Source organism: Oryza glaberrima, chromosome 3 (assembly GCF_000147395.1).
Source record: "Oryza glaberrima chromosome 3, OglaRS2, whole genome shotgun sequence".
Classification (NCBI taxonomy): domain Eukaryota; kingdom Viridiplantae; phylum Streptophyta; class Magnoliopsida; order Poales; family Poaceae; genus Oryza; species Oryza glaberrima.
Genome location: NC_068328.1, coordinates 32,206,343 through 32,218,583, shown reverse-complemented (window position 1 = coordinate 32,218,583; position 12,241 = coordinate 32,206,343). Strand labels below are relative to the sequence as shown.

The 12,241-nt window shown below is 43.0% G+C and overlaps 1 protein-coding gene across 1 annotated transcript; it reads left to right on the top strand.

Annotated features, from left to right (window-relative positions):
• The first annotated feature begins 5,149 nt into the window (after positions 1 to 5,149).
• Positions 5,150 to 12,083, top strand: LOC127765440 (probable aldehyde oxidase 2). Its single transcript, XM_052290346.1, has 10 exons — positions 5,150 to 5,432; positions 6,418 to 8,094; positions 8,256 to 8,518; positions 8,644 to 8,853; positions 9,234 to 9,452; positions 9,731 to 10,684; positions 10,998 to 11,093; positions 11,229 to 11,327; positions 11,459 to 11,648; positions 11,733 to 12,083. The coding sequence occupies exons 1-10, from the start codon at positions 5,282 to 5,284 to the stop codon at positions 11,939 to 11,941; spliced, it is 4,068 nt and encodes a 1,355-aa protein (XP_052146306.1). The 5' UTR covers positions 5,150 to 5,281; the 3' UTR covers positions 11,942 to 12,083.
• Positions 12,084 to 12,241: the final 158 nt, after the last annotated feature.

The window sequence follows — 12,241 nt, the reverse complement described above, 5'->3', positions numbered from 1 at the left end:
CCCTAGATAGGGAGTTAGGGATATGATTCTATTCCTCCGTACTCATAAAATCGTTTAGGATAATATTTAAGTCAAACCTTAAGAATATAAATTATTAATAACTCTCAAGTTGTTGAGTTTGAGAAATATAAAAATTATATGAATAGATTTTTCTTAAAAAATACTTTCGTAAAAGTATACATATATCACTTTTTAATAAATATTTTTATAGAAACGAAAAGTCAAAGTTATATTTTGGAGACCGTGTTACTGTCTTAAACGACTTCCTTTACGAGTATGAAGGGAGTACTCTCTCGGGGAATATCTATCCGTTTCTTACATACAAACTAAATGATTATAAATATATTTTAAAGAAAATAATAAGATAAATTAATATATAATATTTTTTAATAATGAAATGTAACATCTTGGTATTTACTTAAAAAGATACATCCAATTATTACAAAACTCACATAGAAAATTCACGATAGCAGAAACAAAACTAAGCAAACACAAACTAATAGACACCAATAGAAGAAAACAATCCCCTAACTACTAAATTCTATTAGAGAACCTCCATCCGATGTTGGCAAATAGATGCATAATTGTCGTCTCAAAGTTTACGACATTTATCATTTATTAGTTTCATATCTTCATCATGCCTTTGTAATTGAGCTCATCCCCGAAGCCAATACGTTGCCCTGAAAAGCACCTACAAATAGGATTTTGATGGTATTTTATAAAAAACCATGTCATTTCTACTATGCCAAAGAGCCTAACATACAGCGGAAGCTTCAACAAGAATAAGTTTTTTGATTTTTTTTCCTAACACCCACAAGCCAATTCCCAAACGTATAAGATATACAAACATGTAAATTAATATATAATATATCACTTCACAAATATGTAAATTTAAATTTGCCTTCTACAAGTTATAAATTAAACTTTAACTAGTATATATATATTCATAGTTAAATTTATTATTTTTGTTATAACTTGTAAATGGTATGTTCGGCTGCCGGGGCTGCGGCTGCGGCACGAACTCACTGTGCGCAGCCACAGCCGTTGCAGCCGGCCTGCCGAACACTTCCAAAGTTGAATTTGATCATGCTTTTGTGAAGTGATATATTATATATTAATTTATTTTATTATTTTTTAAAAAACTTCTATAGCTATTTAATTAGTTGACGTACGAGAAACAGGTGAAATCCAATGAGTGTTTAAAAAACTTTCCCCATAGCTATCGATGACGATGACCGCCGCATAGTGACATGGGATTGGTTTCTTGGAGATAAGGAGATGTGTAGACGTATAGCCACGTCGTGCAAGATGTCCTTATATGTATATATAAATAGAAGTCATATAGGAGTATATTAGAATATAAGCATTTTTAGCATGGTGACAAATCAAATATTTTTAATTTAACCATTAATAGAGAAAAGATCAATTATGTAAAATTGATGTTACTAGTTTTATCATTAAATAAACTATCATAATATGCAACTCTTTTTATTTAAAATATCTTACTTTTATAAATATTATTGATCAAAGTAGCATCTCGTAGACCGTGTCAGGGTTCAAAAATACTTATATGGGATGGAGGGAGTATATAACTTTTGATAGAAAATTATCCCTAAAATTATTTAAATGTAACTTTATGTAATTATTTTATAATTAAATTACAATTTAAATATAATTATAAATGTAACTCAAGTGTATTTCGTATGTAACTTCAAGTATATATAAGTCGTGTGCAATAACTACATAACCTAGCTATGGTGTATTTCCTCTGTTTCACAATGTAAGTCATTTTAGTATTTTTCACATTCATATTGGTATTAATGAATCTAAATAGCTATATATGTCTAAATTTATTAATATCACTGTAAATGTGAAAAATACTAAAATGACTTACGTTGTGAAACGGAGGGAGCATGTAACTTTTAGTGGAAGAAACAAGCTTGTTCGATTATAAGGTATCAAGATCAAGATCAATCCACTATCTGCGCATGCGATTTTGGTTTCACTGTGAAACTTTCACACAGATATCCAACTGTTTTTCCCATGCACACAACCGCACAGATCCAACAGTAAAATAAAAACTGCTCTTCCCAAGCCCACATCCCATCGTAAGCACAGATCCAACAGTAAAAGAATCTTATTGATACGGCCACGAAAAATCTGTCGACAACACATTAGTAAGTTAAGTGTAAAACCGATATAGTAGGAACATTCTCCCTCCGTCTCAAAATATAAGTATTTTTTACTCTGATATAGTCTCTGAGATATTACTTTGATCAACAATATCTATAAAAGTAAGTTGTTTAAATAAAAAGAGTTGTATGTTATGATAGTTTGTTTAATGATAAATCTAATACAATTAATTTTACATGATTGATTTTTTTTTTTGCTATTAGTGATCAAATTTAAAAATGTTTCATTTGTCGCTATGCTAAAAATGCTTATATTTTGGAACGGCGTGAGTATATATGTAAACACATTCGAAAAAATCATTAGTAGCACCCTGATAGTGTTGAGTGTTGACTGTTGATTACGACGAATAAATCGGTGCTAGACCGTACAGTATAGGAGTAACAATAATATCGCACCTCGACCACATGTTAGGGCGACTAGCAAGCGGCCAGCCCGGCCCTCACGTGGTTGTCGTCGTCCCCGGAGAAGTCGCTGCTCCTCTCGCGTCTCATCCTCACCAATCTTGCTCTCTGCATGCCACCCACATTGCTCATCCCCTGCTAAAATAAACGCGGCCATTGCTCGCTGCATGCCACCAACACGCAGCAGTCACCGGAGAGAGTAAACTAAACCAGGGCAAGTGATGTAGAGTCTGTTTGGCACAGCTCCAGCTTCACCTAGAGGTGGGCACAATTAGACCGAACCAAAGAATCGAACCGAAAAGACCGAGGCCGAGAAATTCGATTAGTAGTTTGGTCTCAGCCATTAAAAGACCAAATTTATTTCGGGTATTTCGGTCATTGGGCTCGGTTAACCGAATTAACCGAGATAATCGAATTGTGGCCAAACATGCCTACGAGGCCCAATAAGCCCAGTAACATAAACCCTAATCCTACCCTATCTCTCACTGCTTGCCTCACGCGTCACGCCCCTCACCCCCTCCTCAACACTGCATTCCTCCCCATCCACCGCGCGTTCGCGCTCACCGCCGCTCGGCCTCTGCCTCCACCGCGCCGCTTCCACCCTCCGCCTCCAACCTCCACCGTGTCGGCGCCGCCTCCAGCCAGGACGCCTCCGCCTCGGCACCGCCCTTTCACCTGTCATGGCGGAAGAAATCGTGCTCCCTCCGATGACCCTGCTGCACCGGAGACCTAGATGGCTGAGGAGGCCGGTCGAGGATGAAAGCGACCATGGGAGATCGACGGGATCTAGAGCTTCAGGTGGATCGACGGGATCCAAGTCATGGCAAGATCGATTTGTTTTGATTTGCTTCTTCTTTTTTCTGAATCATGCTCTAGTGGCATCATATTGTACTTCTTCATCCGAGTTGCTTCGATTCATCGATCTTGTATGGAGTATTTTTTTTGTGATTAATTTTTTTGCTATTTAAACTGCTGTTATGGTTAGTTTGGTCTATGACCGAGACCGAACCGAACCGAACTAACCGAAGACCGAAGTGTTCGGTCTTGAGTTTTCTTGAAGACCAGTCGGTCTTATGATTCGGAAGACCAAATTTTCCAAAAGATCGAGGAACCGAACCGAACTTTTCGGTTAGACCGAATGCCCACCCCTAGCTCCACCTCTTCTACAATTGGTGTTCAGCCAAACAGTTTCAGCTCCATCTAAAATGGGAGCGGAGCTGGGTGGAATTCTGTCACAAAATAAACTAGAGAGATGGAAATGGGTTTCAGCAGCTCCACAACTCCACTCTAGACCCAACTCCTGAAGCTAAAATTAGGAGTTGAAGCTTTACCAAACAGGCCCGTAGTAGTACGGTAGCATCACGCAGGCGTTGGACTTTGGGGGATAGGGGCTGTTAGTTCCCATCCATACATGGTCACCATTTGTTAATAAAAATATTAATTAAAATGAAATTATTAGCCATACCTTAACAGGAAAAAGAAAATACTAGCACACTTTTTAAATCATTGACGCGTGAAAACTAACTTGTTAAAAAGGCTATATTGTCGTAATGGTTTTGCTATTTCACTTACAATAGATTTTTTGGGCTCCTGCTTTTTTACCTTTCATCCATATATAGGATCTTGCACATCAAGATTCATGTTCCTGAAGACCCAATTTACAGTTAAAGTGCACTTAAATATAACTGTTTTTTTAATTTATGATTTTTGATATATTGTCTTTTTTTATTTCATTCAAAACAAATATATCCCTTGATGGAAAATTCTGTAAGATTTAAACTACAAATCTACTATTGAAAGATCAATACCTTGTTATAATTGTGGTTAGTTTCAACCAATAACTATTCAAATTAATCGAACTTATCTAACACTAGTATACACTCCGTCCATTTCAGGTTACAAGACGTTTTGACAAACTGCTTTAACTTTGATCAAGTTTGTAGAGAAAAATAGTAATGTTTTTAACCCAAGTCAAATTTATTATGAAAATATATTCAATTATTGATTTGATAAAACTAATTTAGTATTATAAATATTATTATTTTTTCTATAAACTTAGTCAAAATTTAAACGGTTTGACTTTGATCAAAGTTAAAATGGACTTATAACCTGAAACGGGGGGAGCAATATAGACGTGTATAGACGTAGTAGAGTTTAAAAAAACATAGACGTAGGGTGTGTTCGAGGAGAAGAGGATTAAGAAGATTGGAAAGATATACAAAACGAGGTGAGCCATTAGCTCATGATTAATTGAGTATTAACTATTTTAAATTTTAAAAATAGATTAATATGATTTTTTTAAAGTAACTTTCCTATAATTTTTTTTTAAAAAAAAACATACTGTTTAGTAGTTTAAAAAGCGTACGCGTGGAAAGAGACTCAATCTTCCCAATCTACCCGAACGAACGATGCCGTAGTTAACCGTGGGAAAGTTTGCCTTAGTAGTGTATTAACCAAACGCTAATAATAAGTACAGCGGCGTCAGCGAGTACGCACGCACGCGCATGCTGCGCCCCCACTCCAGTGGAGGAGTACTCCACTAGGCGGCCACTCCTGTCGACGCCGAGTATAAACAAAACCCAAAAGCGGCGAGAGCAACCAAAGCCCAAGTTTGTGGGGGGCAATAGCTCCCGTCGTCTCTCGCCGTCTCGTCACACGAGGAGGAAGAGGTCGATCGATCGATCGAGATGGGGTCAGAGGCGGCGGCGGCGAGGCCGGTGGTGGTGACGGTGAACGGGGAGAGGTACGAGGCGGTGGGGGTCGACCCGTCGACGACGCTGCTCGAGTTCCTCCGCACGCGGACCCCCGTCCGGGGCCCCAAGCTCGGCTGCGGCGAAGGTGAGAGCTACCACCACCATGCATGCCGGCGCTGCCATCTCTCTCCCTTCTCGATCTTCTTCTCCTTTCTCGTGGGAATCTTGAGCTATACTGGTCAAATCCATTCCATTTGTTCATTCCTTTCTTAGTCTGTCCAGTTTCTAGTCTGTTTTGACGGTCAAGTGATTGAGTCTGCGTGTAGTTTTTCTCGCCAGGTAAAATCTCCATGTATAGTTAAGTAGTACTATTACTGTTTTATTTGGTGTTTTCCGGATGTGGCCACAGAATTAGTACTGTTTTTTTTAGCACCATTTAGCTCACCTGATCGCTGGAGTACACTAGTATTGTGCTGATGTACAGTATTTCACAGCATGAGAAAACTAGTGGAGTACTACAAAACATGTCCTGCAGGAAGAGGAAATTAACTGTACGTAAGTACATATCGCGCAGAATAGTGTAGCAATAAATTAATTAGAACAAACCAAGAAGAAGGTGCCCAGTAGCTTACTGGATTATCGTGTTATTTGCAGTTGTTGGAGAGAAGTAGCTAGCGACAGCGCCATCTCAATTCTAAAACGAATCATCCAGCTTTCCGCCTGCAAATTGTTTTTTTTTTTTTGTTTTTCTTTTGTTCTTTTTCTATAGGTATCACTATCAGGTAGCAAGTATATATGCAACTACTAGAACAGTTCTCAATTCTGGATACTTCCAGCTTTTCTCCTTAAATTTAATCCATAAAGCTGAGTGGTCCGTTTTCCACAATGCTTTTCCTGAGATAATGAGAAAATGATTTTCTTTGAATTCACAAAAGTTAACAGACACCTCATCAGTGACTGACATGACAGTTCATCAGTAATCAGATGATTTTTCTGCATCAGCAACAGTGCGCAATACAAGCAGTTGCAATCAGTAGACCTAAGGATTTCTACTGTACTAAGTAACAGTGATGGTAATTATCAATTAGACAGTACGAATAACTTACTGAGGATATCATTTTTTTTTTCAGGTGGATGCGGCGCATGCGTGGTCGTCGTTTCCAAGTACGACGCCGTCGCCGACGAGGTGACCGAGTTCTCGGCGAGCTCCTGCCTGACGCTGCTCGGCAGCCTGCACCACTGCGCGGTCACCACCAGCGAGGGCATCGGCAACTCCAGGGATGGCTTCCACGCCGTGCAGCGGCGGCTCTCCGGCTTCCACGCCTCGCAGTGCGGCTTCTGCACCCCGGGCATGTGCATGTCCATCTACTCCGCGCTCGCCAGGGCCGACAGGTGCTCGTCCCGTCCCTCGCCGCCGCCGGGGTTCTCCAAGCTCACCGCCGCTGAGGCCGAGAAGGCCGTCTCCGGCAACCTGTGCCGCTGCACCGGCTACAGGCCCATCGTCGACGCGTGCAAGAGCTTCGCCGCCGACGTCGACCTCGAGGACCTTGGCCTCAACGCCTTCTGGAAGAAAGGCGCCGATGACGAGCGCGCTGACGTCGGCAAGCTGCCTGCATACTCTGGTGGCGCCGCCGTCTGTACGTTCCCGGAGTTCCTCAAGTCGGAGATAAGGTCATCCATGGGTCAAGCGAATGGTGGCGCTCCGGCGGTGGCGGTCACCGGAGACGGCTGGTTCCACCCCAAGAGCGTCGAGGAGTTCCACAGGTTGTTTGACTCTAAGCTGTTCGACGAAAGGTCTGTGAAGATTGTGGCATCGAACACCGGCTCCGGAGTGTACAAGGATCAAGACCTCCATGACAAGTACATCAACATCTCGCAGATTCCGGAACTCTCAGCCATCAATAGAAGCAGCAAGGGCGTCGAGATCGGAGCTGTCGTGTCTATCTCCAAAGCCATTGAGATATTGTCGGATGGAGGCGCAGTGTTCAGAAAGATTGCCGATCACCTGAGCAAAGTGGCCTCGTCGTTCGTCCGGAACACGGCGACCATTGGAGGCAACATCATCATGGCGCAGAGGCTGTCTTTCCCGTCGGACATCGCAACGGTTCTTCTCGCTGCAGGATCAACTGTCACCATCCAGGTGGCCGCCAAGAGGATGTGCATCACTCTGGAGGAGTTCTTGAAGCAGCCTCCATGTGATTCCAGGACGTTGTTGGTCAGCATCTCTATCCCGGATTGGGGTTCAGATGATGGCATCACCTTTGAGTCGTTTCGTGCGGCTCCTCGTCCACTTGGCAATGCTGTGTCATATGTTAATTCTGCATTCTTGGCAAGAAGTTCAGTGGATGGATCATCAGGGAGCCATCTCATTGAGGATGTTTGCTTGGCATTTGGCGCCTTCGGGGCCGAACACGCCATCAGAGCTAGGGAGGTTGAGGAGTTCTTGAAGGGAAAATTGGTTAGTGCACCAGTGATACTTGAAGCAGTTCGGCTTCTTAAAGGTGTTGTTTCACCAGCTGAAGGCACAACACATCCTGAATACAGAGTCAGCTTGGCCGTCAGTTATCTGTTCAGATTCCTGACTTCCCTTGCTAATGGCTTGGATGAGCCTGAAAATGCTAATGTTCCCAATGGTTCATGTACTAATGGAACCGCAAACGGTAGCGCTAATTCCTCTCCGGAGAAGCACTCAAATGTTGACAGCTCTGATTTGCCAATAAAATCAAGGCAAGAGATGGTTTTCTCTGATGAATACAAACCTGTTGGAAAGCCTATCGAGAAAACCGGAGCAGAGCTCCAAGCTTCTGGTACATACTCTCTCATCATAAATTCCTATTATCAATCCAAACTCACATGTTTTACTTTTAATTACTATTTCGAATACTACAATCTAAATTCGTGCTACCCATGTTAGAGCATCTTAGAGGCTTGGATTTTCATAGCCTGAACATCTGAACTTGATATGCAGGAGAGGCAGTGTATGTTGATGACATCCCTGCTCCGAAGGATTGCCTCTATGGAGCATTTATCTATAGCACACACCCTCACGCTCACATAAAAGATATAAACTTCAGATCATCTTTGGCTTCACAGAAGGTCATCACAGTTATCACTGCAAAGGACATTCCTACCGGTGGAGAAAATATTGGATCATGCTTCCCAATGCTTGGAGATGAAGCGCTTTTCGTTGATCCTGTTTCTGAATTTGCCGGCCAGAATATTGGTGTTGTGGTACTTACATCTAAACCACCTGAACTTTCTTTCAGATGAGGCATAACTAGTAATATGTCTGAATATTTAGAAATTTTGTGAATAAATTCGAGCTTACCATGTCATATTGCCTTGCTATCATTCAGATTGCTGAAACACAAAAGTATGCCTATATGGCGGCGAAGCAAGCTGTGATCGAATATAGTACCGAAAATCTTCAGCCACCAATTCTGACAATAGAAGATGCTGTCCAGCATAACAGCTACTTCCCAGTTCCCCCATTTTTAGCTCCTACGCCAATTGGTGACTTCAACCAAGCTATGTCTGAAGCTGATCACAAGATCATAGATGGGGAGGTATGTACTTAAACACTTTGAATATAATAGATACAGTGGTTATAGTCTCCTGAACTCATGACTTAATTAGGTACTCCCTCCGTTTCACAATATAAGTCATTCTAGTATTTTCCATATTCATATTAATGCTAATGAATCTAGATAGATATATATGTCTAGATTCATTACCATCAATATGAATGTGGGAAATGCTAGAATGACTTACATTGTGAAACGGAGGGATTAGTTTAGTAGTAGAACAATTTTGATGCGCATTATCTATTGAACAGCAGGTGCTAAGAAAGAAAGGAGTAACCAAGATCGTAGAAGATTATTATAGTCAGAGTTCCTGACAACTTTACGAGAGATACTTACACCCGATTTCTATTTTTTTGTTACAGGTGAAACTTGAATCCCAGTACTATTTCTACATGGAGACACAGACGGCCTTAGCTATCCCTGATGAAGATAACTGTATAACCCTCTATGTGTCGGCCCAACTACCTGAGCTTACTCAAAATATTGTTGCGAGGTGCCTTGGCATTCCATATCACAATGTCCGTATCATCACGAGAAGAGTTGGAGGAGGTTTTGGTGGAAAGGCAATGAAAACAATGCATGTAAGCACCTGACAATGATGCTTTGCATTTGCAGAATAATTATATTTTGACCTGTTGGAATTTCTCGTCTAATTCCGTTGTGACAATTATAATAGTATTTCATAATTAAAAATATTGTGAGAACTTAATACATATTTCATTGTTGTAGGCTATTTTAGAATGTGAACCAACCATGGACGGTTTAAATCTCTGTTTGATAGCGTCATTAGCTTGAAATTACAAACTGTTTGGAATGCAGAATGATCTTGATATGACCAGAAGTACCTGTTGCTTGACAGGTTGCCGCTGCATGTGCTGTCGCCGCATTCAAGCTGCGGCGTCCGGTTCGAATGTACCTCGATCGCAAGACAGACATGATCATGGCGGGAGGGCGGCATCCGATGAAGGTAAAGTACTCCGTCGGTTTCAAGTCCGACGGCAAGATCACGGGTCTGCACTTTGATCTTGGAATGAACGGCGGAATATCGCCGGATTGCAGCCCGGTGTTGCCAGTCGCCATAGTCGGGGCTCTGAAGAAGTACAACTGGGGCGCTCTCTCCTTCGACATCAAGGTCTGCAAGACGAACGTCTCGTCGAAGTCGGCGATGCGGGCTCCCGGCGACGCGCAGGGCTCGTTCATCGCCGAGGCCATCGTCGAACACATCGCGTCCACTCTCTCAGTGGACACGAACGCCATCAGGAGGAAGAACCTCCATGACTTCGAGAGCCTCAAGGTGTTTTATGGGAATAGCGCCGGTGATCCTTCGACGTACAGTCTCGTCACCATCTTCGACAAGCTGGCCTCGTCGCCGGAGTACCAGCAGAGGGCCGCCATGGTCGAGCACTTCAACGCCGGCAACAGGTGGAAGAAGCGGGGCATTTCTTGCGTGCCGATCACCTACGACGTGAGGCTCCGGCCAACTCCGGGGAAGGTGTCCATCATGAACGACGGCTCCATCGCCGTCGAGGTCGGCGGCGTCGAGATCGGGCAGGGGCTGTGGACGAAAGTGAAGCAGATGACAGCGTTCGCGCTGGGCCAGCTCTGCGATGATGGCGGCGAGGGCCTCATCGACAAGGTCCGTGTCATCCAGGCCGACACCCTGAGCATGATCCAGGGAGGCTTCACCGGTGGGAGCACGACCTCCGAGACTAGCTGCGAGGCTGTTCGGAAGTCGTGCGCCGCCCTCGTGGAGAGGTTGAAGCCCATCAAAGAGAAGGCTGGCACGCTACCATGGAAATCCCTTATTGCCCAGGTAAATTCTTGTTTGAGTTTTCTCGTCCTTAAAAAAACTACTTCCTCCGTTTCACAATGTAAGTTATTCTAGCATTGTCCATATTCATATTCATATTAATGAATCTAGATAGATATATTTGTCTAAATTCATTAACATCAATATGAATGTGGGAAATGCTAAGATGACTTATATTGTGAAACGGAGGGAGTAATAACTTTTTCAGTAAACTGCAAGCATCAGTAAGGAAATCTTGTTTTCTGAAAGATCATTGTGTCTGACAGCGTTGTAAATTTACAAATTTGTGATGGCATTTGCTCGTTCTCGCTTTCAGGCAAGCATGGCGAGTGTGAAGCTGACAGAGCACGCGTACTGGACGCCTGACCCCACGTTCACTAGCTACTTGAACTATGGAGCTGCAATTAGTGAGGTACACACTAAAGATACCCTGATACAAATTACAACAGAAGCTCTGAAAATGCATTTGCAGAGCCAATTTGCTGAGCTGGATCTCCTGCTGAAAGCTAATACATTTCCATCCAAAATCTGCACATGAACACTCCAGGTGGAAGTCGATGTGCTGACGGGAGAAACCACCATCCTGAGGAGCGACCTCGTGTATGACTGTGGGCAGAGCCTGAATCCTGCTGTGGACTTGGGCCAGGTCAGTCAATCTACTAAATTACCATCAAAATATCAGTTGCATCTGCAATTCTGCGCGTTGCAAATCATTGCAAGAATGAGATGTAAATTATATGTGATCTGAATGTGCAATCATTGATTTTGGTTGGTCAGGTGGAAGGTGCATTCGTGCAAGGGATCGGCTTCTTCACGAACGAGGAGTACGCGACCAACTCCGATGGGCTGGTCATCCACGACAGCACGTGGACGTACAAGATCCCCACCGTGGACACCATCCCCAAGCAGTTCAACGTCGAGCTCATCAACAGCGCCCGCGATCACAAGCGCGTCCTCTCCTCCAAAGGTGAAAATCTCTTCTTCGTTTGCTCCTTTTTTTTTTCTCTCAAATCTGAATTCTGATATTGTTGCTGTCCTTCATGGCATGCAGCGTCCGGTGAGCCGCCGCTGCTGCTGGCGTCGTCGGTGCACTGCGCGATGAGGGAGGCGATCAGGGCGGCCAGGAAGGAGTTCGCCGGCGCCGGAGGCTCGCCGCTGACGTTCCAGATGGACGTGCCGGCGACGATGCCGATCGTCAAGGAGCTCTGCGGCCTCGACGTCGTGGAGAGATATCTTGAGAGCTTTGCTGCCAAAGCCTAGAGATAGAAGGGTTCTTTGACTTAGCTTTGTATAAACACCAACAATAATCTGTGCCTGGATTTGTGTTGATGTGGTATATATGTACAGAACAAAAGGTGTTTTTTTGGGAAAATAAAATCATATGGATGGTATTGTTCTATCATGTCTCATGGAGTCATGCTATCCAAATGAAAAGGAACAAAAAAAAATGCCATTCTTTTTTAGATGGGATCGGTCGGTGTTGGGTCGGACTGAAGCGAGATATAGCGGGCATAAAAAAAAAAAGAAAAAAGAAAGAGGACTTAACTCTAGAGCATAAAA